A 27,812-nucleotide genomic window follows, 5' to 3' on the forward strand; every position below is an offset into this window, starting at 1 on the left:
ACGCCTTCTTACCCAAAGCCTAGAATGTATAAAAATATTTTAACCTGTTTGGTTCCTCATCTGTGTGACTGCTGGATCTGCAGATGGTCCCAGAGCGACAAAATGAATGATGACACCGCTTTTTATCACTTCATTAACACAGTTCTTTACTGTGTTGTCTTCCCCATCAGTCAGCAGCCCTACTTCAGACCCATCCAATTGGGGGTCTACCTTTCTAATCACCTGCAAACATTTTTCAGGCACAGTTAGCACTGTGAGTCATACAGATCAATGAGCAAACAGACAAATACAGAGAACAGAAAGAAAAAAAAAACATGTAGAGTAGAAGAGAGCACCTTTGTTATAAAGTCAGAATCTAGAATCAACATCTGGGTTATCTTTTTGTCCTGTGTTTGTACTGAAGATTGAATCAGTGCCATTGCACTAAACTATATCCCCAGCCCATTTTACCCTTTAATTTGGGACAGTGTTTCTCTAAATCACCTCATTTTGGCTCACACTTATGCCCTGTCTCACTTGACCTCCTAGAGTGCTGGGATTACAGGCAGACACTGACACATCTAGTTGTCCTAGGGAATCTGAGCTATAAATGTTTCCTACTCTGCTGATGTAGGGAATATTTATCCAAATGAACATTGGCTGGAGCAGGGCTTTGGGAAGTGCTGCTGGCATTAAACAAGGGCTTCATCTCAGCCCAGGAAGTTCAGACACCCAAAATATATCCAAGATATGCAGCTATAAGTACTTTTTTTTTTACTTTATTTAACTTGATTATCCTTTTAGAAGCCTTCATTATATAAAGTCCTTTGTATAGCTTGATTTATTAATAATTCAACTTAACATAAAATGTCATTGATTCCAAATTAGAAAATCCCTAGCATGCTTTGAAGTGCAAGATAAGATCAGTTCTAAACATGGTGAGGTTTGAGACATTGGATAACTATTAATTTACTTTTAATAGAGGCTAACATCAGAGTAAGCATGTTAGTGTTGTTTAAAGATCAAATGAGCAAAGTTTGAGTTCTATTTGTAGTTTCAATCCTTTACTTATAATAGCCCTAGAATTTGAAAGTCAGAGTTTTAATCGAGCTGCCCATACAAAATAGAAAAATAATTTAGCTTAAAATTGTACTTATATTTTATTTTGTCTGATAGTTTTAACTGGCAATGACTTCCTTGAGCACCATTTTGAGAATCTGATTCTAGGCCAAAAGAGAAAAAATGTCACATGACCAGCAAATTTCTTTGACTTGGAGAAGAGGTACATGTAGAATTGTAGAAAAGAGGTTGGGACATAGAGACCTCTAACAAAGCTGGAACCAGAGAAAAAATTTACTACTCACTTTAGAAATTTTGCATGCCATGAAACAAAGTGTTACATATATGAAAAATACATTGTGATATGCATTGAACCAAACTGAAATATACATAAATGCTTTTAAAGAGAGCATGTCCCTCACACTTCTGCTACCAGAGTACAACATGAAAGCCTGGGATGAAGCTGAGCTCCCTTACTTCACCTCTTACTTTCTTGTGTGAGTTTATTCACTCAGCACTTACGGTGGGTCACTGTGTTGGGAACGGCATGGTTCCCCCATTCACAGAAAGAATTGAACTCAACTTAATATTTCCCAAGGTTTGTGTGAGAGAGTGCGTGACAGATGAGCAACAAAGACACAGCTGTGTAAGAAGTGCGTAATTCAAGATAAATTTAAAAATAGTGCTTTCATTTTCTTAACATGATGATTTTCACCTCAAATGCTTTTTCAATCCCACGGCAGATAGAAGTTCCTCCGTTAGCTTGTGTAGGCAAGCTCTTCACCAGGGTGTCTCTTTCGCTGTTGCTTCTTACTTGTATTAACTCACTTTTAATGCTTGCACTACTGTCAAAGTGAACCATTCCTACCCAGGATCCATTTTCCACAGTCTGCATCAAGAACAGTTTTGCTGCTTGATTCATTCGAATGAGGCGGCTACCAGCCTGAATGAAAAGCGAAAGAAAACAACCAAGTAGTTTTCAACTGGAAGATAACAGCATCACACATAGTGAGTATATACATGTACCGATAAGAATTTTTCAATAGTAACTGCTATGACTGGTAAAAATTGTCCTCTTCTTTCAACTGATAATGTAGAAAAATATGACTGTGTATTATGGGACACGCACTGTTTAGTAAGGAGTTTATAAACTAGAGATGATTACTGGCTGATAAATACTGTAGTTAGACTTTGAAGGCAGATGGAGATTGAGTGAAAAATATGAATTATGGTTCACCAGGTGGAGATGCTTCAGTGACACTGTTAGCCTATACGCCAGCTATCTCAGATAAAGTCACCAATGTTCACCACGAATCAAGACTATTTTAGAGTTCATCAGAGTTGAACTTGCTTCATTCACTGAGGACTACTTTTCCCCAAGTGGAAAACTTACCTGAGCTGAGATTAAATTCTGAGAGCCCCATTCCCTACACTGGCCTTTGTCTTCTCCTCTTAACTCTTCCCCACAATTTATTCACCAGTGATTTGATTGGAATTGCACTTTTGTAACCTGTAAGATTCACACCACCAACCTCACCAATCTCTGAGTGGCAGAAAACCTGAAAGAATTTCTTCTAAAATCAGGTAGGAGAAAAGAATATTTATTCTCATTCTCCTATCCAATATGTACATGAAATTTTATGCAGAGTGCTAGACAAGAGAAAAAAATAAAAGGAATTCAAATAAGATAGGGAAAAACCATATTATTGCTATTTGTAGATGGCATGATCCTATATTCAGAAGTTCCTAATGACTTCACTGATGGTTTTTCAGATCGGCTAAATACATTCAACAATAATATGGGGTAAAAAACACAAAAAATTAATGGCTTTTCTACATACCCATCAAAATAACTGAGAAAGAACTCAGGAACACTATTCTATTCCATAACTTCCAACATATTTACCTAGGAATTAACCTAACCAAGGAATTGGAAGTATTTCACCATGAAAAGTGAAAGAAGACAAGAAATGAGGAAGAGAGACATTAGCAGTTGGAAAGACCTTCCATGTTTATGAATTCACAGAATTCATATTGCTGAAATGGCCACATCACCAATAGTGAGGTATACATTTAATGTAATCTCCATCAAAATACCAATGTCATTCTTCACAGAACTAGGAGAAACAATCCTGAATTCATATGAAAACACAAAAAAGAAAGAGTAGCCAATGCCATGGTCAGCAAAAAGAATAAAGCTGGAATCATTACAATACCTAATTTCAAATTATATTATGAAGATATATTAAAAATACTATGCTTCTGGCACAAAAATAGACAGGTGGACAATAGAATAGAAAATGGACTCAGAAACATGTTCATATGACTGCCACCTGGGTTTGCCAAAGGACCCAAAAACTACATTGGATAAAAGGTAGCTCCTTCAACACATGGTGCCCAGAAAATTGCATATTTCTGTGTAGAATTTTAAATTATGTCATTATCTCTCACCTGGCTTGAAAATCAATTTCTAGTGGATCAAAGACCTATGTATGTCTTGCAACTTTGAAACATTTAGAGGAAACATACTGGAAATACTTGAAGCCGTAATTACAGGAAAGAACTTTCCAAATTGGACTCCAATAGCACAAGAAACAGCAGCAAGAATGCACAAATGGGATTATGTCAAATTAAAGATTCTGCACATCAAGGGAATCAATCAACAGCATAAAACAGTCTACAGTATGGCACAGCTACTCTGCTGACCGAGCATTAATGTTTAGCATAGATAAGTTACTCTAAAAGCCTAATACCAAAAATCTAAGTAGCCCAATCCATAAATGGGCAAGGGAACTGAAGAGATGCTTACTTCTCAAAAGAAGAAATATAACTGGATGATAAGCACACAAAGAGATGTTCAGGTCTTTAGGTAAATGCACAGCATTCTACACGAAAATTTTAGCTCAGCTCATTGAATTATATTTGATATTATTGTGTGTGCAGATAAAGTAAATTATTTTGAAGAAATTATGGTAGCCACTGTTGATACCCTTTTTCCTTGTTGTGAAGACCTGTGTTGCTTGCATTGCTTTGTTCTGATTTGCTTTATTCTGTTCTGTTTTTTATTCTCTTTAAAATAATAAAAGAATAAATAACAAACCAATGCATGTTAGGATGGAGTAGGGAAAGGAATCTTTTTACACTCTGGGGTGTAATGTGAATTCATATCTTCACTATGAAAGTAAGTATGGAATTTCTTTTAAAAACTAAAAGTAGAACCAGTATTTCATATAACTATACCACTTCTTGTTAGATGCCAGAAGGCATTAAAGTCAGCATACCACAGTGATACCTAAATACTCATATTTTTGCAGCATAGTATGTGACACTCATGATATGGAACCTGGCTAAGTGACTAACAAGTGAATAGATGAGAAAGTATGGTATATAAACATAGTGGACTGAACTCAAGCATGAAGAATGAAATTATGTCATTTACAGTATATAGATGGAACTAGATGACTGCATTGGGTATGACCGAAATATGTTATTTGCATGTATAAAAATATCACACTGAAAGTTTTATAAAATTATCAGGAATGGGTTATTTTAAAAATAATTTAGACCCTTTTTTGAGGTGATACCACAATGTGTACAACTCCTCATATATTTGTCTTCTCTAGTTCCTCATCACTCCACTCCTCCGTGCCACCTCCTCACAACCAGTACCCCAATTTCCTTCTAATCTCCTTGATCCCAATCACTGTGAAGAACTCCTACCTGCCTGTGTTTGCGGTCTCTCCACTACTGGGCTTTGTCTTTCACACGGATCTGCTATCACCCTGCTCATCTTCTCCCTATCAGAACTCTCTCATCCCAGTGACTTTTCCTGGATCACTTGTAGGTGACAGAATCAGTACTTCACGACGGTCTTTGAAATCCTGTGTCACTGTGGCCCATTTCATTAATCTCTATCATTCTCTGCCCTTTTAAATACTACGTTTCTCCCATAATCTTCAACTATTTCTGATCTCAGCATGATTTCTTTAGCCCCAAATACACCATCTTTCTGGGTTCCTAATCAAAATTCAGGCTATTGATAGAATTTATATACACATAATGATTACACTCATTACAGAAATTTATACTTGCACATATCTTATATCTTTTTTTCTTCCATTTCCCCTCCTTTGTATGAATTCCCTATCTGCCTCCTTTTTTACGTAGGATTTTTTTTCCATTTTATTCAACTTATCTAACATTTTTCTTTTCCTTTTCACCCACTCCCTGAATTGCCTTTCCTTTTGAACAATTACTTACCATATCACAATATCTATAATAAATTTTGCTTATTTACACTTTCACTTTCTCACATCAGAGATACAAGGAAATATTTACATATGTATGTTCAATTTATTTCACTTAAGACACAATGAAAGAAATCTCCAACACACTACAGAGGCAGTTCATATACTGGGAAAAAAATAATCTTAGCCAGTTGATTTTCAGACAAAGGACTTATATTTAGAACCCATAAAGAACTGAAAAAAAAAAAAAAAACCAGACCCCGCAAATATAAAGACCCACTCCAAAAATGGGGATGGTAACTGAATAGATACTTCTAAGATGAAATAGTAGAAACAGAAAATAAATACAAGAAAAATGTTCAAAAGCAATGATCATCTGACAGATGCAAATTAAACAATGCTGAGATTCTATCTCATTCCAGAAAGAATGGCTATTATCAAGAAATCAACCAATAACAAATACTGGAGGGGGCATGGAAAAAAAAAAAAAAGGATCCCTTTTCCATGTTGAGTGGGAGTGTAGACCAGTGCAACCACTGTGGAAATCAGTGTGGAGATTCTTCAAATAACTAAGAGTAGAGATCTCACTGGACCCAGTTATTCCTCCTCTAGGTGTATTCCCAATAGAATTAAATGCATCATACCACAGTAATATATGCACACCCATGATTATAGCAGCACAGTTTATATTAACTCAGTCATGGAAACGACCCAAATATCCATGGTTAATGAGTTACGGTTTCTTTATACAATGGAGTACTAATCAACCATAAAAAAGGAAAAAGTTGAGACACTTATAGATAAATGGATGGACTTTGGGACTTTTTTCTTTAATATCCATATATTTTTATGATGATTTTGTTTGTATGAGTGTGAAGAAGTCACTCATACAGATGGTACAAATAAGATAATACTATGTGAGGAACACTGCTGATTGATCTTTTTAAAACCTGGGATAGTGCTTAGCAGCCATTACTCCTCAAGGTTCTCACACATTTTCAATAAAAGGGACTTAGCTTAATAAAATTTCATTTTCAATCCCCAGCTCTTATCTTTGAAACAAAGCTTCACTATGAGCTCTCTGCACTAAACCATCTATTTCCTTGAGAAAACAATGGAGACAGCTGGGTAAGGTCTTGTTAACTCTGCTGACATCTTTGTTTCTTAACTGCAAGTGTTCTTTGCAGTATCTGGAATCATGATTCCAAGAAATGATGGCACTTTATCTTAGAAGTTTGGGACAATCCAGGGACAGGTAAAGTACAGCATGTTCCAGTCAGTTATCTCCATTTCTAATCTCAGAAAAAATGGGCCCAACTTACACTCATGCTTCCTGACTTATCGAGAACGAGGCACACAATCCTGTCTCTGATCCGCAGCAGTGAGAAGGTAGGTGGAGGAGGTGGTGTCTCCATAGGTGTGGTGCTGTTAAAGTCTTCAGACTTTCTGATGACCTCCCAGGTACTTCTGTAATTGCACTTTAGATTTTGTAGACTTGGAGCTTCTTGGTTATGGTTTTTTTCATTGCAGAATTCAACAACCTAGAAAGTTGACAAATAGAAAAGTAATTTTTATTATACCATACATTAAAATACTTACTTGTAAACCTCAAAAGCTAAACTATGTCCTGCAAATATGCTTTAATTGAATGAAATGTAATTAATGGGAATCAGTGTTATACTAAATGAAACATAGCAAAATGGTAATAGTAGGCAACATTAGTCAAGTGCTTACAATATTTCATACAGTGACTGAAGAATTTTATATAATACATTTAATCTTCCTGTGATCCAGATACAAATTTTAAATCAGATATGTTGGGGAAGAGGGTGTAACACTATGAACACAATACATGCCTAGCATATGCAAGACTGTGGGTTCAGTCACCAGCACCACAATAAAAGAAAATAATCAATTAAATAAAATCAGATATGGCCTTTGATTATAAATCTCAGGAGCCAAGATTGACACACTTACAGAATCAATACTCTGCATAAACATTATGGAAGCCTTTTCTGTTTGAACTTTATCCGGAAAGAACTGACAATCTTTTTCATACAACTTTGTGGTAGAATTTGTTCTGCAATTTCTAGTTGAACAGCTACCTCCTTGACACTTATAGACGCGGTTTTTCCCAGAGATACTTGCAGAACACCTGAAAATACGTGACAGTTATTCTTTGAGGCAACTTAGTCATTATTACTTAATAAAATCTTAAGTGTTTCTATTCTTGATGATGTTTATAGCAAGGAGTTTCATTTGTGTGTTCCACTTGTTCCCTATGCACGTAATGAATTTTAAGAGTTCCAGTAAAAGCAATTTTTTATAGTAAAAGGCTGTGATTTAGAAACATTTAAATGGCATATATGACAGAGTTCTCAGAAGTAATGGAACCTGCCAGGCCCTTGTTTACATCTGTCTCCTGCTGGCCTTATGTTGGTGAATGCTCTGTAGGCAGCTTGATGTGGGAACTTGGGAAAACATTTTCTCTAGGTACTACATTATCTTGTTTTCTGTATGCTTCTCCAAATGTGATAAGGTGGAGTTTTGATTATTCAAGGGCTTTCTTATCTAAAAGAAATGTGGCTGGAAGCAGATTGTGAGATGCTGTCATAAGGGACAGTAGAATAAAGAGTGGTGGAGGCATTATAAATGTGCTTCCATGAAATTGGCAACAGATTGCAATGTCTATAGCATAGAAGCAGTGATGTGACCGTGTCCCTTCTTTCCCATAGCATTTCATTTGAAAGTGAGAAAGTGATGACTAGATTTCCTTCAGTCATTTATGGAGTCTCCTAAATATGTCTATGCTTCTATTCCCCCAAACTTGTTACCATCATGGTACCAATCTATAGGAACACTGATGATGAGTGTAGGACAGAAAAAGCTATTTGGAGGGACATGACATAAACAAATGGAATCTATGAGATATTTTTCTAAAAACCGTGCAATAGAATTGAGAAAGAGACTTTATTGAAATTGTGTATGTTTCAATTTACACATTAATGACAATTCCTTCACACTGGCAGGACAGTACATCCTGAGGTTGATGGGCACCTGATTTTAAGTGGATTCTCCAACCCTTTTGCTCTCTCTATCTCAGAATCAACAAGAAAAACACTTCATTATTAATGGTAATGCTTGTCATTTTAAAATGGATTTCATAGAACCACAAGGTGTTCCTAGTCAGTTCCTTGAAACTTCTTAACCATTCAGCAGTGCTCAATTATTTTTTGTTCGTTTTTGCTGTAAGGTGAACAACTCTAATCTTCTCACAGTAGATAGTAAGTCCATCCACATGGTGTTTACATTCAGTCAAAGTGAGTTCTAGCAGCTATGGTAGGCAGGTGTTAAATGTGTCAAATTGTCAACAAATGCTTCCCACTGCAGTTATGTATATTTGAAATGGAAAACTAGCTGCATTAAGATAAACTTTCTAGAAAAATGAGAGCAATTTTGTGATATTGCATCTATCCTCTGCTTTGGGGCACAGCGAAATGATTGTCATTTATAGCAAATCAGTGTAAAGAGAATAAAATCAACTAAGTCTGAGGTTATCTAAGGAAATTTAAGCAGTTGTACCTTGTGGCTTCAATTTTCTTTGACTTGGCGCTGTAGTAAGGCTGATCTTCATTGTACTCATCAAACACTCCCCAGCGGAGATGGGCCCACTCATGGACGAGCAGTCTCCCTGTGGGAAAACATTTCAAACATGTAACAAAATTCAAGTGACAAGTTTCTTATCTGAAAAATTTGAAGATGATCTTTCAGTTACAAAAGGATTTGCATTTAGGTTTTCCATCACCCCTGATATTTATATATCTGTTTATAAAAGAACCTATTGCATTAAATAACATATTTTTACCACATATATTATGTTTTTACTCCATGGGAACATATTGAATCAGTAAGTCATTTGTGGAATATAACCTATGAACAGAATGAACTAGGATTCCTCCTTCTATTCTAGAAGATAGAAAGGTCTTAGATATTACAATGGTTCATAGATCTCCAAACAAGAACCCTATCAGTTACATAATTTGATACACACTGATTCTATTGTTTTAAGATGGATGGACCTAGGAAAAATTTTCTAAAAATGTTCCTGACAAGGTTGGGAATGAAGCAAAAATTCAGAAACATTCTTGCAGATAATATAGGCTTTTAGGAATTTAAAAATGAAGTGACTCATTTATAGTATATATAATATTATTTATATAAAACAATATTTTCAAAAGTAAGGGCAATATGCAGTATTAAGAAATATAAAACTTTATATGATATGGAATAGTCTTTCATTTGGAGATGTCTTCAGAGCACGAATTAGGTAAAACATCTTCAACAAGAATTTCCAGAGAATGAAAGAATAAAAGTGAATCCACAGCTTGAGATATAGAAAAATAAAACTTTGTTTTAGCAAAGTGAGGGAAAATTTCAGAGGCAATGAAAATGGCGAGAGTCTGAAAACAGTCAGTTCTGCCACATGTGTGCTTCCCTTCCTCAAATAACCTCATATGAGACCTGAAAGTAGAACAGAAGTGTCTGAACAGGGGAGAAACACGAGGGTCACCTCTAAGCTCTTCCTTCTCAGATAGCGGCCCAGTGCAGGGACAAGGGCATCCCCTGGAAGCTGTTGCAAACAGTCTCAAGCCCACCCGAAACCACTGCTTGAGAGTCTGCATTGTAACTGGTTCCCTAAGTTAGATCGTTACACACTACTCATCAAAATTAACGGTTTACTTTTTGGTAAACAAAGTCATATTAGTGACAGTGAGACAGTAACCTTCATCATAGAAGGTAAAGGTGGCTACTGAAACAGGGATTCAGCTGCTTTAAAGACAATGTGGAATTGCCTGCCCCTGCTGCTCCCTTCTTAAAGGGATCCTCTCTCAGACATGCTCCCCTCCACCTGCCTTGCCTCGTGCTCACCTGAAAAGCCGCCCTTCTCACTTAGAATTCTAGTCTCATCTACATTGATGTCTCATTTCTAGTTCCTGTGATCTTAGTAGTATTCGTGTGTGTGTGTGTGCGCGCGCGCGCGCGCGCGCGCGCGCGTGCACACGCCCGCACTCAACATCAACTGTGGCAGTCTCTAACCACAAAGAGGTGCTGCTTGACTATTCCAAATAATCTTTCTAGGGACCTATTCTTGTTATTATAATTATTATTACATCGCATACATTTTGAGGGCTTTCTTCCTCATCTTATTTTCCCAAATACTTGTGTTTTTTAGATGATGGTTTGCAAATGTGAGTTAGCGATAGAATAAAGAGCTATCTAAGAGGAGGGGCAGGACCTGGCAGCAATGGAAGATGGTGGAAAAGTGAGAAAGATCATGAGTGCCAATAGGGGCACTGGCCTTAAAACTTGGGATAGTCTTCCTCATTTATCACAGCTGGAGGTGGGAGATAGAGACTGGCCGAGTCTTTCAGTGCTGAGCATGAGAGTTGTGAGGGAATTAAGCTATTTGAACTATTTGCTGAACATGCTAAGTAGAAAGAAAGAACAGCTAGGAGGGTGCAAAGGGTTAAAGGGGCTGCAGAGAACAAAACTGAGGATGAGACTTAGGCGAGATGCAACATTGGTTTAGGAAGGGCTATGGAATTTTCAAGGGTTGGCATGTGGAACCAATCTGGGTAATAATTAAAGGTCAGGATGAGTTTTGTCAGACACAAGAGAATGAGTGAATGCTGACTTACTGAGCATAAGGAGGAGAGAGATGAGTCTGAGATTTGGAGGATCATAAAATTTTTTACTGAATAATGACATATGAAATGGCTATCCTTATCAACTTTTTGAAAGTAATATGCTTTCACTGTTAAAAATGGCCTTAACATATGGATCAAAATAGATGACATTGAATTAGATGATTTAGTAAACTAGGTCCAAATAATAATCAGAGATAATTTCTTCTGCCAGAAACAAAAATTTATATAACTGTATCATCAACTAACAGTTTATGAATGTTTTCTCTTGATCAGTAACTTGTATCATGGTGGTTTTCAGTTTACTATATACTTGAAAACTTTTGAACTCATATATTCATAGTTACTATTCAGTTGTGGTGAGCTGGAAAATTAAAATCTACAAAGTAATGCTTTAAGAAAACATTTAGTATTCTTGCTCTATGAAAATTTCTAAAGACCTCATTATTCATTTCATGAAGTATATGTGGTGATTGACAACTGGTGAACCATTTGTAAAACTCAGCTGAACTGAATCAATGTGGTGCTGGGTGGGGATGGCCCACATGAGGATTGTTGCCAACAACATAAAAAGGAGATCAAGAGAAGAAAAAATGGTGTTGTTGGTTCTCCTGTTATCACTGGTTCTCCTAGAGGAGATTGTTGAGCTTCTTTCCTGATATGAACTTGGCTGTTCTCATTGTCAGAGGAAGATGGGACCTTGTTGTTCCTGAGAATGCCTGTGGTTCACTTTGGGGGAGCTCTGGTCCTTTAGGCATAACTTCCTGGTTCCAGAAGGCAAGACGGTGTACTGTTAAATCTCCTGGAGAAGGCTGTCACACTGGCTTCCTGATATGAACTCAGCTGTTAGAGGAGCTTGCGTGCTCGCTGTTGCTGCATTGACTTTGGCACTTTTCAGGGGAGATCTAGTCCTTACTTTGAACATGATTTCTTGGCCCCAGTGCAGAACTACTGTAGCCTACTGGCAGAGATCCTTTATCCTGCTGGCACAGACTTTTAGGCTTCCACTGTTGACCTTTGAGCCCTCCCAGGGCAGATCCATGAGATGGATTTGCATGAGACCCTTTCATTGGCTCTAGGTCTTCAGCTGGACTCAGGCAGGATATTGCCCTGGGATCCAGGCCCTGGGCTGTATTCCTTGATTTTAGTTTGTGGAAAGATTTCCTGCACTTTTTTTTTTTGGTATGGATTCTTTGGGTGACTATTATAAAATAATTCTATAAATTATGTATCCTGTATTAAATTATTTTCCTTGCAAACCCTGAGTATCACAGGATATTTATATAGATTATCTAGTTCAAAAAACTGCAAAATGTAGGAACTCTTCCATTTACATTTTACTGGAAATGAGTTTTGATATAGAAGATCACTTCTTTAGTTCCCACAAAACTGATATGCAGAAGAGATATGATTATAACCTGGGGTCTCTGTATCCAAAGTCTTCTCACTTAATCTGAGTCAGACCTGCTTGATAAAAATTAGACATTTGACAAAATTTCCTACCTGATGGTCCATATTCATTTTCTTTTTTTCCCAGTACAAAGTCAGGGGTGAAATGAATGTATTCTGCTTTTTTCCCACATTCTGTGAACTGTCTTGTATAAGGTTCATCTCTGTTGGGGAGGGTCGGTGGTGCCACTATCACATCAGCCTGAAGGTGTTGGAAAAGGTTGTTAAACATCGAGAACATGAATGAAAATATTTACTTAAAGTGAATCTGAAACAATAAATCTGTGGCAAAACTTGAGAGTATCAGAAAAATTGTTTTTTCGCTAGAGAAGATTTTGGCACTTACGTGTTTGTAGGTCTCATGTTTTGGCCTCCTGTATTCAGAATATGCTTTCCAAGTCTCAGGAATCAATATGGACACAGTTTTGAAAAAAAATCTTTTTTCTGTGGCATCAAAGAGGTAAGTAGATGCTGTGGTCACCATGTCCTGTTATCAAAGGGAAAAAGCATTGGGGATAGCCAAGTGATATTGGAGTTAGGAAGGTGTCACTCATCTCAGGGATTTCCCACCTTTTAATTGTTAATTAAAGAGCAAATGACTTATGAACAGCATCTCTGCCCACCTTAAGCCTGAACTATCAGTTCATCCTGCTGAATGAAAAACTCTTTAATCTTTAGTCCTTTTACATCAAAAGGCAACTTCTTCTGGATGGTGTTTATAAGAATTGATGAATATAAATACGCATGTGATCTTTGTAATCATTTACTTGACTCCAATACCTGTGTAGCAAGTGTTACTTGATTTTTGTAGCACTCTGAAATTCAGTTTCCTTACCTCTCAGTGGAACACTGCTACAGTACTTTTATGTTGGCATTTAGAGGAATGACTTAGAAAGTATTCTGAATACTTGAGTTTAAAATAGTTTAAAATTGATAAAGTTTCTGATAAAGAACTCAAGTAAAGAGCTAATTTAGCTGATTGAAGCAGAGCAAGACATTTTGCAGGGATGGGTATTAGAATGGGTTTTCTTCTTAACTCACTCTTAGGAGAAGCAGCTAGTTTGGGTGCCTGATAGATAAGGTTATGGAAAAGTGTGTAGAAGAGACAAAATTTTGATCATAGAACTGTTACTATACCACCAAGCTGAAAAAATTATGAGTCTAAAATTAGCATGATTATTTGGAGAACAACCTTCTTTCTTGCTTGCTTTCCTGTCTGCCTTCCTTCCTCTGTTTTGACTGTGCTACTTAATGTGACCTTGGAAAAATCATTTGATTTTGTAGTTCTTGTGTTTAGTTTTTGGTATCATGTAGATGGTGGTATTTCATATGATTGCTTGATATAAGTGCAAGCATTTTGTAGAAGGCTGAACATCAAGAAACAACATGAGGGAGAACCTAAATGATGGAAATGCAACCTCTCTAGGACCTGGAATGCAAACTCCTGGAAAATAACAGCTTGACAAAATGAAATAAAGAAGTAGATCTCTGGGATTTGGGAGGAAACTGAAAGGCAAATTAGCAGCTACAAAGAGGTTGGAGAAATGGACCCCAATGCAGAGGAAAGAATGAAGCAGTGCAGCAGCTTACTGCAGCTCATGGGGAGTAGAATCTGTAGCCACAGAAATAAGGTGAACCCCGAGGCTCAGTAGCTTAGGGGAGCAACACTGGGCTGCACCAGAAGAACTAACCCCAAGAAAAACCATGAGTGTTTTAGACTGTAAACGCTTTCTGGGGTTTTATCCTAAAAGTGATGTCTTTACACGGCAGGCAACAGTCTGAGAAGGAATCCAGTGTTGTTACCTTCAGAGTAAAAATGCAGTGAAGCCCTTTCATGGATAAATCTTTCAAATTTTACTTCTTAAATTCTCTAGTTTTCTGCCCTACCTACCTTTGCTAGTATAAGCATAAAGCTTTATGGATCATCAGGTAGCTAGTTAACTCTATGCAATTATTGTTTAAATATTACTCTGTTGTTAGTGGAAGTAAAATAGCTCCATTTAGTAGATATTTACTACAGGCCGGTATTTGGTTTTTCTTAATGTTCATATTATAATTATAGATCTTATTCCTATGGTTAAGGGTGGCACATGGTTCTTAGGATATGTCTATATCCAGTTTGTTTTTTATGCCATTACTGTAGATGATTTTATTACTATAGTAATATACAGTTGCTAATAACTGGTCTTTTCTAGATGCCAATATTTAGATGGCCTCTGTGTCATTGACTGTATTGCACTTTGTTCCCAGAGAGCTAGGTACTATTCAAATATACTTGCAACCTCTCTACACAGAGGCAGTTAGAACCTGGGACATTCACAAAAGAAAATAGCCATATTCAGAAAGTATAGCTGAAAAACAGATATTAGCTAAAGTGGTCTCTGAAGCAGCTACAAATCTTTCCCTTCTAATCAACCTGAAAGCCTCAAGTAAAAAATGAATCAAAAAATAAATAAAAAGATAGAAATTTGAAGAGCAAAATGCCTCCCTAAACTCAGATCTCCCCCAAAACTGATACTTGTAGCATCTAAGGGGAAAAAATCAAAAGTAACATAGCTGATTATACAAAAGAAACAGGGATGATCACCAGATCAGTAAGGCACTTGTTAAGCTCAAAGAAGATATATCAAAACAATCAGCTAATCTATGGAAGACAGTAAAAAAGCTAGATGAGCCAAAACAATAGAAAACATGAATGATCAGCACAAAAAAAGTAAGAGTTCATAAAAAGACACCAAACAGAAATTCAAGAGATTAAAAATTGTAGTGGAAGTATCGGCAAAGGAAGTGACCAGTGTGAGGACAGAATGCCAAAACTAGAAGACAGAGCTGTTGTCAGAGAACAATTAATGAGATACATTAAAAACAACAACAGAACACGAAAAATGGCTATAACAACTGCTAGATGACACAAAGAAGCTAATGTAATTTTAATTGGAATTATGGAAAAATCAGAATAAAATCAAAATGAGATGAAAAACCTATTTACTGAAATAACAGAGGCTTTTCCAAATATGGGAAAGGAATTTAACATGTAGATAACTGAGGCATTTAAAACCCACATAACTATGATCAGAAAAGAGCTTCTAAGCAACATATTATAGTAAAAATGTCAGAAACCCAACACAAGGACAAACTTTAAAAAGCTGTCAGAGAAAAATAAGAAATCACCTGTAAAAACTACATCCATTAGAATTATAGCTGGTTTTTCTATACAAACTAAGGCCCTGAAAGAAATCAGCTTCTACCCCAGACTGATATATCCTGCAAAATTATCTTCCAAAATTGATACAGAAATAAGATATTTCCATAATTAAAAAATCACCTAAAATTCATAATCACCAAATCAGCACTCCCAAAATATTGCCAAGGATACCCTAGAAAGAGAAAATGAAGCTGACAATGACAAAAAAGGGTTGATTGAATACAGTGGGTGGGCAGAGCAGTTTAATAAAAGGAAAAAGAGAGGAAGCAATAGGAAACTAATGTAATTACAGGAATAAATAAATATCTTTCAGTAAGAACTGTCAATGAGAATGGTTTCAATTACCCAATCAAAAGATACAGACTGGGAGAATAGGTGAAAACAAAACAAGTGGTATGTTTTATACAAAAAACACATTTAACCCAAAAAGAAGTTTATATTCTAAGAATTTAGAGGCTAAGAATCAATGTTCAATGCAACAGGAACTCAAAATCAAGCAGAAATTGCTCTCTTATCATAAAAGTGTACTTCAAGCCAAAACTGATTAGAAGAGTCCATGAAGGCCACAACATATTGGTTAAAGGAATAATGAAACAGGAAGAGATAACAATTATCAGCACAAATGCGCGGAACCATGACACACCCAAACTCACAAAAATGAGTACTACTGAAAAATAAAAGATCAGATAAACATCAATACAATCATAGTGGGGGAACTCAGGGTCCCATTTTCAATGATTGGCAAATCAATTAGACAAAATAAACAATAAAATATAACACTTGAATGAAATATTCAAATAAGTGGAATTAATGGATATCTACAAAGTGTTCTACCCAATAACAGAACATACATTCTTCTCAGAAGCACATGGAACTTTCTTCAAAATAGACCACATAGTAACTCATAAAATACACTTAAGTAAATGCAAACAAATGAAAAGTATCTCATACACATTATCATATCATAGCCCAATAGAACAGGAAATCAAGGGCAAAAGAAATCATACAAAGTGTGCAAAGGCTTGGAAATTAAACAGTACTCACCCAAGTGAACAAGGGATGACAGAAACTATCAAGAAAAAAAATGTGTCCCTAAGGTTAAACAACAGCAGCAGTACAGCATACCAGAACTTAATGTATACACTGAAAGTAATTCTAAGATGAAATTCATAGCTGCGAATGCCCACATCTAAGAAATAAAATGTACTCAAGTATAACCTAATGATTCACCTTAAAGTTGTAGAAAAACAAGAACAAATTCAAACCCTAAGCGAGTAAAAGAGAAATAAGTGAAATTGAAACTTTCAAAAAATACAAAGAATCAATGAACTAAAGAGTTGGCTCTTTGAAAGAATAAACAAATTAGACAAACTCTTAGTAAATCTTACTAAAGAAACAAAAAGAAAAAAGTCAAAAATGTTATATGACAAAGGATCCAAAAACATGCAAAAGATAGCTTTTTTAACAAGTGCTGTTGGAAAAACTGGCTCTCCAGAAGATTGACTTCATACCTATATCTTTAGCTATGCAGTAAACTAAGAATGAAGTAAAAATCAGAGATCTAAGTGTGAAAACAGAAACACTTAATCAAATGGAAGATAATACAAGTAAAACTCTTGAAAGCATAAGTGGAAGCAAGGTGTTTCTAAACAGAACTCTACCTGCACATGAAATAGTACCAAGCATACACAAATGGGATCATATCAAATTAAAAATCTTCTGCAAAGCAAATGAAACAACGAATAAAGTGAACAGACAACATACAGAATGGGAAAAAATTTTTGCTAGCCATCTATTAGACAGAGAAATTATATCCAAAATACAAGGAGAATTAAAAAAAAATAGATTCCTGATAATAAAAGACACAGTCAAAACACGGGCCAGTGAAGTGAATAGACACTTCTTAGAAGTGCAACTGCCCAATAAATACATGAAAAAATGTTTAACACCTTTAGCCATTAGAGAAATGCAAATTAAAGCTATACAAAGATTCCATCTTACTTCAGAAACAATAGCTACCGTGATGAAAACAAATGATAAAATGCTGGTGCGGCTGTGGGGGATAAAAGAACCTTTCTATATTTTTGATGGGACTATAAACAAATATAGCCATGATGACAGTAAATATAGAAATTCCTCCAAAAGTAAAAATAAAATTCCATTTGATCAAGCTACTCTTTTCTAGACTTCCTGAAAGGGTTAAAGACATCATATTACAGTGATGTAATCATTATGCATCACAAATGTGTACCAATAAAAAATAAAATTAAAAAAACAAAAGGGCTAATGCTGTAGCTCCATCCTCAGCACCACTAAACTAAGTTATTTTAATGGATTTAGAATTTTTTTTGAGGTGATAAAGCAGATAGTGGTGATAAGTGCATTGCATTATGAATATAATAAATGCTCCTAAATTGTGTCTTTTTTATTTAGAGAAAAAAAGCAAGATAGAAAAAGGGTATAAATAATACAGAATTTCAAAAAAATAACAAGTAAGAAATTGCTAGTTGATAAATGGCATATTGTTATCTTAAAAGTAGTTGTTCAAGTCACAAAATCAAAACATAAAAAGTGGACAGACAATCAAACAATAATAGTACAAACCATTCTATTTGTACATCAAACCATTCTGTTTGATGAACCAGCAAAAACTTAGTATGGTTATCTATCTTGCACACTTAAACATACATACATTTGTATCCTTTAGAGCACTCTCTTTCCCTTTCATTATGAATTGTATTCTTAAAAAATAGTCATAGTGATGAATTTTATACTTTATGTAATTTAGCATAGTAAAAAAAAAAAAAAAGGAAAACAAACAAACAAACCAAAAATGAAACTTTGTGAACTCTGGGTAGATCTGAGAAGAGTTTAACTTTACTTGTAATATTCAATACAGAACCATGTTAAGAGGTTACAAATACTATCAGATGCTGATATTTGAGTTAATAGAAGTTTGAAACTGACTACCTCCAAACACTAAAAATGTACCATTCAGATTCAACCATGCTACTTCCTTTTCCACTTTCTTTAGTAAAGGCCATCTTTATTTTCTCCTGTAATTCAAAAGGTAACAATAAGTAAACAACTCCATGCTGCCACAGAGTTTATACAGAATGGCAGCCATCACAATGTCAAATCATGGCTCAGATCATGTACATTAGATGGCTTGAGCAGAGCACACTGGAGGACTTGAACATTAGGAACAGTTAGATGTTGATGTCAGAGACAGAATAAACAAGCATAGAGATGAAGCATCAATCTTTATACTACATACTACATGGAAGTAACTTTAGAAAATGAGAACCAATGATTTAGACCAGTAGCCTTTCTCTCCCATTGTGGAACTTCTTATTGTCTATAAACTTGCTATTATACACTACTGACTCTCAAATTTTTATCTACATATAAATTTTTATTATAAATTCAGATGCCTATCTCCATCTCTTTTGATGTGTGAAAAGCATCTCAACTTCAAAATATTTCAAATTGACTTTACATTTACAAATTGCCAAATTGTCTCCCTGTGTCTCTTTTTTCTACTTGGTGGATTTTCTATTCTTCCAAGCATTAATGCAAAATTTTGAAGCCTCCTTAATTCTTGCATTTCCTTCCTACTTAGCAGTGTTCTACAATCATCAAGAAATGTTGCCTTAAAATGCCCTGGCATGCTTGAGATACACAGATCCCCACTGCAGGCCTGCCCCTCAGCCTGGAATGCCTGAGATGCCCCCTGCACAGCCGAGATGTCCTCAACTGCATCTGTGGGCCCACCCCTAGGCCCAGCACTCTTGGGAAGCCCCTGACCACTGCCCTGGACCCACGACTCGACCCAGAACACCTGAGACACCCCTGGCATGCCTGAGATGCCTCAGACTTCCTCCACAGGCCTACCCCTTGGCCCAGCATGCTTGCAACACCTTGTACTGCTGCTGTGGTCTCCCCCCTTGAGGAATCCCCACCTCCTGGACTTAGAACTAAAGTTGATCTTTGGCTCCAACCCCTTCTCCTAGAACCCTAAACTACAGTGGATTACATTGCAGGCTCAATGGAAGACTCAGGAACCCCTCACCCAAACAGTGTGGTGAATTTTCTCCTAAATATGGGTCTGCAGTGGGTAGATAGGAGCAGAAGTGAAGCTCCCTCCAAATGTAAGACCTTGGTGAGCTTGGCAAGAGAGTGGGTAATTCCCTCCTCCACACAGAGAACATCAGACAGGTTGAGGAGTGTGCCAATAAGGACTCTCCCAACATGGAGAAAATTAAAAGAGCTTATGAGACACCCAGTGACACAATAGGGCTTCAGCTGACAGAAATACTATAAACAGGGAGATCTGATGACCTGCAACAACCTGAGGACATAGCAACAGCAGGAACTAAGAGTTGATGTACATCAATACTTCTAGGCTAGTTAGCCCAGGAAGAATATAAACTCACCCTACAGGCCCTGCAGGAGGAATTCAGGTGACTGACTCTCCTCTTCATTGCAGGACCCAGCAATTGGACAAACATCAACCACACATTAGGAACCTAAAGTTCACACTACAGACAGTTGAGACTGTGGGGATTGAAAGACCAGATATTTACCCAAAAGATAAAAATGACAAAATGAAAAGGCAAAACCCAGTATCAAGCATCTAGTCCATCAGGAGCAAGTATAAGCAACATTGAAATAGAGGACTTTAAAAGTTATACACCAGATATCTCTGAAAAGATAGCAAATGAAGTAAAGAAACAATCTATGAGGTATAGAGGAAATCAAACTAGAAATAATGTCTTACGTTAAGACAGAAATAACAACCTTAGTAACTGAGTTGCTCAACATAGCTAAAGAATAGATAGATAAAAAAAATACAGCAGTATGGGAAATTGATTGAAACTTTGAATGAACAATGTAGAAAACAAACAGAATCCATGAAATAAATTCAAAGAGATATCCAACAAACAAAAAATTCTATTGAAAGCTGGCAAAACCGTTTAAATGAAGCTGAGGACAGAATTTCAGACCTTGAGGACAGGATCACAGATAGCGATCATGAAATGGTAGAACTTATAAAAACAGCAAAGCAGAATGAAATGACAATCCAGCAGCTTCAAGATGGTGCCAAGAGAAACAATATAAGACTAATAGATATCAGTGAAGATGCAGGAGTTGACGAAAATGACATAACTAAACTATTCACAGAAGTAATAGCAGAAAATTTCCCAAACATGGGGAAAAAGTCTGACATACAAATAAGTGAGGCATACAGAATGCCAAATAATCACAACCAACATAGGTCTACACCCAGACATATAATAATTAAGATCCCAGACATACAGCATAAAAACAGAATACTAAAAGCTGTTAGAGAAAAGACACAATTCACCCATCAAGGAAAGCCTGTTAGAATCACAGCAGACTTTTCAGCACAAACTTCAGGTTAAGATGAGCTTGGAGTGAAGTTGTTCAAACCCTAAAAGAAAATAACTTTCAACTCAGACTGATGTATCCAGAAAAAGTTTCATTCAAATTTAATGGAGAAACAAGATACTTCCATGACAAAAGAAGAAATTCATGTCCATCAAACCAACCCTAGAAACAGTATTGAAAAACATACCAGAAAGACATAAAAATGGCTACAGTCTCCAGAACAACAACAGCAAGAAACCACCAAATAGGACAAAAAATTAAACAAGGGGGAAAAACAGAAAGCAAACAACTAGAACATAACCTGACAATGCTGAGCCAGTACATATCAGTGATATCCATAAATGTAAATGGCCACAATTTACCTATCAAAAGAAATAGGTTGACAGAATGGATCAAGAAACAGGATCCTACAATATGCTGTATACAATAAACATGTCTGACCCAAAAGTAAACTCATAGATTAAAAGTCAAAGGATGGAAAACAGTATTCCATACAACAGGAACCCAGAAAAATGCAGGGGTAACTATTCTATTTTCAGACAATGTGAACTTCAAATCTAAAATGATTAAAAGAGATAAAGAAGGTCACTACATACTTGTTAGTGGAAAAATTCAAGAAAAAGAACTAACAATAATAAATATATATACACCAAATACAGGAGCACCCAACTATATGAGACAAATACTAATGGACATGAAAACACCAAATACACAAAAACACAATTGTAATAGGAGACTTTAACACCTCATTGTCACAAAGAGATAGATCAACTAGACAAAAAGTCAGCAAAGAAATAATAGAACTGAATACCTGTGAGCAAATGGACTTACTGGATATTTACAGAGTGTTCCACCCCACCACATCAGAATATACATTCTTCTCAGCTGCACATGGGGCATTCTCCAAAATAAACCATATATTAACCCATGAAGCATTCTTAACTAAATGCAAAGGGAGTGAAATTATCCCATGCATACTACCTGATCATAATGCACTAAAATTGGAAATCAATGGCAAAATCTCTGCAAAAACTGCATAAATCCATGGACATTAAATAACAACCTTCTTGAATAACCAGTGGGTTACAGATGAAATTAAAGAAGAAATAAAACAATATCTACAATATAAGAAAATGGAGATACAAAATACTATAACCTATGGGATGCAATGGAAGCAGTCCTAAGAGAGAATATATAGCAATAAATAGTCACATCAAGAAAATGGATTGAGCACGAATAAATAACTTAATGCTACATCTCATGCTTCTAGAAAAGGAAGAGCAAGTCAAGCCCAAAGCTCATAGGAGAGAGGAAATTATAAAGATTAGAGCAGAAATAAACTAAACTGATAAACTCCTGGCCAACCTTATCAAGAAAAAGAAAGAAAAAACTCAAATCCACACAATAAAGACCGAAAAGAGGGAAATTACTACAGATCCCATGGAAACTCAAAAGATCATGAAAATCTCTACTCACATAGGGTAGAAAACACAGAAGAAATGGATAGATTTCTAGAAATATGTGAACTACTAAAGCTCAATCCAGAGGATATGACAATTTTGAATAACCCAATATCAGCTACTGAAATTGAAAACATGATTAAAATCTTACCAACAAAGAAATGCCCAGGTCCTGATGGGTTCAGGGCTGAATTTTATAAGAAATTTAGAGACGATTTAACACTAATACTTCTTAAACTCTTCAATGAAATTGCAAGAGAAGCAGTCTTCCCCAACTCATTCTTGGAGAAAAGTATCACTCTGATACCAAAACCAAGAAAGACCCAACCAAAAAGGAGAACTATAGGCCAATCTTACTAATGAACATTGATGCAAAGATTCTCAATAAATAGATTACACACCATGACCCAGTGGGGGATTTATTCCTAGAATACAGGGATGGTTCAACATATGCAAATCAATAAATGTAATACACCACATTAGCAGAACCAAAAATAAAAATCACATGATCATCTCAATAGACACATAAAAAGCTTGTGATAAAGTACAACACCTGTTCATGATAAAAACCCTATAGAAACTCAAAATAGACGGTGTATACCTCAATCTCATAAAGGCCATCTCTGACAAACCAACAACCAACATTACACTAAATCAACAAAAACTGAAAACCTTCACTTTAAAATCAGGAACAAGGATATCCACTATCACCACTCCTACTCAATATAGTTCTGGAAATATTAGCCAGAGCAATCAGACAAAGGGAGAAATAAAAGAAATAAAGATAGGAGAGGAAGAAATTAATTTATGATTATTTGCAGATGACATGATAATCTACCTGGAAGCCCCCAAAAACTCCATTAAAAGACTATTAGAGGCAATAAACAAATTCAGCAGTATAGCTGTACAAAGTCAACAATCAAAAATCAATAACATTCTTTTACACAGACAAAAAAACCAAATATAGCCTTTCACAATAACATCTAAAAAAATGAAATAAACCTAACCAAGAACGTAAAAGACCTATATACTGAAAATTATACTACTCAAAAAAAAAAAAAAAAAAAAAGAAGATCAAAGAGGATAATTAGGCTCTTGGTTAGGAAGAACCAACATTGTGAAAATGGCTATACTCCAAAAACTGTTATACAGATTCAGTGCAATCCCAATCAAAATACCATGAACATACCTTACAGATCTAGAGAAAATATTCCTAAAATCTGGAAACAGAAGAAACCTAGAATAGCAAATTCTGGGCAACAAAGGCAAGGCAGGAGGCATCTCAATTCCTGACCTGAAACCATACAACAAAGCCACAGTGATGAAATCAGTATGGTACTGGCAACTGAGGATCAATGGAATGAATTAGAAGATTCAAACACTTCTACAAAGACACTCAGCCACCTTATATTTGACAAAAGGGCTAAACATGTCCACTGGAAAAAAGATAGCCTTTTTAATACATGTTGTTGGAAAAACTGGCTTTACACATGCCGAAGACTGAAAATAGATCCATGCCTATCACCATGCACAAAACTAAAGTCAAAATGCATCAAGGATCTAAATATTAAAACAGAAACACTAAATCTACTGGAGGACAAGATAGGCAGAAATCTTGGAGACATAAGGGTAGGCAGAGAATTTATGAATAAAATGCAAACCACATGGGAAATGCTTCAAAGAGTCAACAACTGGAATCTCATATTACTAGAAAGTTTTTGCACTTTAAAAGAAATAACCACAAGGTGAAAAGAAAACCCACAGAACAGGAAAGAATTTTAGCCAACAATGTCTCAGACAAAGGACTTATATCCAGAACATATAAAGAATGCAAACAACTTTAAGCCCCTCAAATTCAAAGACCCTCTCCAAAAATGGGCATCGAGATGAACACACAGTTCTCAGATGAAGATATACAAATGGCAAATAAATATATGAAGAAATTTTCACCATCACTGGTCATTCGAGAAATGCAAATTAAAACAGCATTGAGATTTCATCTCACCCCAGAGAGAAAGGCCACCATCAAGAAATCAACTGATAACAAATGTTGGCAAGGATTCGGAGAAAAAGGAACAGTTCTGCACTGTTGGTGGGAGTGCATATTGGCACTGTGGAAATCAGTATGAAGATTCCTCAGAAAAACTAGGATTGGAAGTTCCAATCAATCCAGCTATTGTCCTCCTGGGTATTTTCCCAGAAAAATTGAAAAGTCATGTCACAGTGATATATGTGTACCCATGTTCATAGCAGTACAACTGATACCTAAATCTTGGAAACAAACAAAATGTCGATCAACCACAGAGTGAATGAAAAAGTGTGGTATTTTTATACAATGGAGTACTATTCAGCTGTAAGGGGGTATGATCTTGAAGCCTTTATAGGTAAATGGAGGCAACTTGAGAATGTCATTAGTGAAATAAACAAGGCTCACATTAGTAAATTTCACATTGTGTCTGTAGTGTAAAAAATAATAAAAACTGATACAGTAATGGGGTCCAAAAAGTATAATAGATATTGTAAAAGTGAAAGGGAAGGAAAGTGCCCTAAAGGGTATAATGGTATGTATAATATATCTATAAATAAGATAGATATCTATACATAAGATAGATAACCACATTGCTAAATTTCTGTTAGATCATTGAACAGAAGGGTTTGCACTGTCAATTTTTGAGTGTCTAGCCACTTTTTATGCTTTGGTTTTGTAACTTAAACAACTATTTTTAAGATGACAATATGTAATGTATCAACTAGCAATTTTATCATGTTAATTTTTTGGAATTATGTAGTATTGCATCTTTTTTCTCTTTTTTAAAAAATTTTTTCTTTTCTTTCTTTAAATAAAGTTAAAAAAAAGAAATGTTGCCTCTGATGCTCTCAAAATATGTTCAGAATCACATACTTTAATGATCTCTACAACCACCTCCCTGCCATGGTCACCATAGCTGCTCACCTGCCACAGGTCCATATCTGATTCTTCTATGTGTCTATGCTGTGGCAGAGTTCATGTAGCATGGGTGACAGTGCAGCTATCTCCTGTTTTCTTCGCATCACAGTCAGAGTGATCCCAGAGCATGTCTCCTGCTTAAAAGCCTTTCATGGATTATCAGCTCAGAGTAAAAGCTCAAATTATCCCAAGGGTCTGGGCTCTGCTCTATCAGCTTCATGAACGCCAGTCCTTCCTCCTGTTCAGTCACTGTCATCACCTTAGTCATCTCAAGCAGGTTTCTAACCTTCATTCTAGTGCTATCCTGCAGGTGGCCAAGGGGGTCTTCCCTCACTCCTCTCAGTCTCTGCCTAGATGTTACCGTGCCAGTGAGTTTTTCCCTGACTATCCTCCATGAGAGAGGTTCTCTCTCTGTGCAAGCCACACCCCTCAATTTATGTCCTCTGTCTATATATCGTAACCCTCAGAAACCTAATATCTGACCTGCTATTTTATTCATTTTTCTTAATTATATGTCTTAAATGTATGTATACTCCATGATGCCAGATGCTTTATTTTCTGTAGTTCACTGCTCTCCTTCAGCATGCATAAGCATTCAATAATTAATTATTTATGCAATAGATATATCCTACAGCTAATTTACAGATGAGGAAACCAAGGCTCAGAGAGGAGCCTGTCTTTGGTCTTGTAGTGAGACAGGATTGAACCGTATCCAGGACTTCATCTCTCTCTGCCCCTCCTCTGTCCACACTACATCAATATGCTCTAAACTTATTTGGCATTCAGAGTTTCAAAATAATCAGTCATTATCAGTTTTTTAACCTTCATAATTTGTACAGAAGAAGTGTCCTTCCTCCTTACCTTTATGCGTTCAATTATTTGTCCATCTTCTGGCACATCAGGATCTATAGCAATGATGATGTCTTCATAGCCATTGCCATTCAGCTGCACTAGGGACGCGTTTGAGCCCCACAGCAGGTGCAGGACTAAGAGGGAAGCGAAGGCTCTGAACAGCCCCATTGTTCCCCTCAAGTCGTTTGAAAAGCTTTTATTGTGACTTGTTTTTCTCCACGTATATATATACTCCTAAAAATTATCTCTGTTACTGATTAGGTGATATTGACTGTGTAAAGGTCAGTGTGACACATGGGAGAAGATATTTTACTTCAATTTGCATAATATTTTATTGTATTTTACTGTAAATCAAATGATCAAGAGGCATAGCAGAAACCCAAACTTTATAAAATGTATTGCACATTTTCTTCTTGATACTGTTTTATACTTACTAATTTTGATTAGATATATTTTATGTAGAGTGTAATGTGAGAATTAATAAAAATTCATAATAAATTAAAAATAAATTACATCATATTAATAAAGTTGCTCATCTCACAGAACAATATTATTATATAGATTTTTTACCTAATAATGATTATTTATGGAATAAATAATGCTAGTGAATGCAAGATCATGAAGCATAAGTAACACCAAATGAGGTAAAATGGATTTGAAATCTAGAGCTAAGACTTTAATGGCTTTGATAAATTTAAGATTTGATAAGGTGAAGTTATTAAACTAAAAAGAAATCCTATCCTGTATAGAATGAATGGAACTTGTTTTATACCCATGCATAACACAAGTACTTGCTACTTTGCTCATTACTGTTAAGATTATATGAATACAATAGTTAACATTTAATAAGTTCTTATAAGGGCATAGATTGAGATCTTACTGAATCTCACAGATAATTATATATATATATTATTTTGATTTTATGTGTGGAGAATCTGAGGCATGCAGAGTTTGAAACTTGCCAAGATCACACAGATGTTGAAAATCAGAATTAGACTTTAAACATAGCTTTTTCACTCAGCTCTGAAGGATTTAATCATCTCATAAGAAAGCAATATTGTGTTATGAGGCAAATAGGGTAAATTGTTTTTTAACAAGGGAAAGAAAAAGGAGAAAATAAGTTAGTTTAAGCGTCATAATGATAACTCAAGAATGCATTTTGATGGGACTGAATCAAGTAATGAAGCTTGACTACAACTTTTCTTTGAAAATTTTGGTTGTTTCAAATGTATTTTCTGGAGATAACCCATTTATCTTTTTCTCAAGCTGTGTGTAGCTTATCACAATCTAACAGATTATATTTTTATAAATGAATATGGACCTTTAAAAATACATTGTTCTAAGGTAAAAGAAACCATGACTCATAAGAAGTCAAAAGAAGAAATGTCAGAAAATCAGTTAATCAGTCAATCAGCCGAATAGGATAGGATAGCAGAAACTTTCTTTAAGAATTGCGAAAAGAGGACACAATGTTGAACTCTTGATCACATCCTCATT

The 27,812-nt window shown here is 35.8% G+C and overlaps 1 protein-coding gene across 2 annotated transcripts in view; it reads right to left on the reverse strand.

The window, feature by feature from the left end:
* LOC100727546 (calcium-activated chloride channel regulator 4-like) overlaps positions 1–26,495 on the reverse strand; it is a 46,377-nt gene extending 19,882 nt beyond the window's left edge. For both annotated transcript variants that reach the window (XM_063257225.1, XM_003479055.2), the window contains exons 1-8: positions 26,325–26,495; positions 12,786–12,926; positions 12,494–12,641; positions 8,868–8,976; positions 7,263–7,440; positions 6,608–6,826; positions 1,754–1,981; positions 45–222 (exon numbers count right to left, since the gene is read on the reverse strand). In XM_063257225.1, coding sequence (XP_063113295.1) covers positions 45–222; positions 1,754–1,981; positions 6,608–6,826; positions 7,263–7,440; positions 8,868–8,976; positions 12,494–12,641; positions 12,786–12,926; positions 26,325–26,483 — 1,360 coding nt within the window. In that variant the 5' untranslated portion in view covers positions 26,484–26,495. The remainder of the gene's footprint in view (positions 1–44; positions 223–1,753; positions 1,982–6,607; positions 6,827–7,262; positions 7,441–8,867; positions 8,977–12,493; positions 12,642–12,785; positions 12,927–26,324) is intronic.
* Positions 26,496–27,812: the final 1,317 nt, after the last annotated feature.

The sequence above is a fragment of the Cavia porcellus genome, unplaced genomic scaffold (genome assembly GCF_034190915.1).
Source record: "Cavia porcellus strain 051 isolate PalLab524CR breed Dunkin Hartley unplaced genomic scaffold, mCavPor4.1 scaffold_1, whole genome shotgun sequence".
Taxonomy (NCBI): domain Eukaryota; kingdom Metazoa; phylum Chordata; class Mammalia; order Rodentia; family Caviidae; genus Cavia; species Cavia porcellus.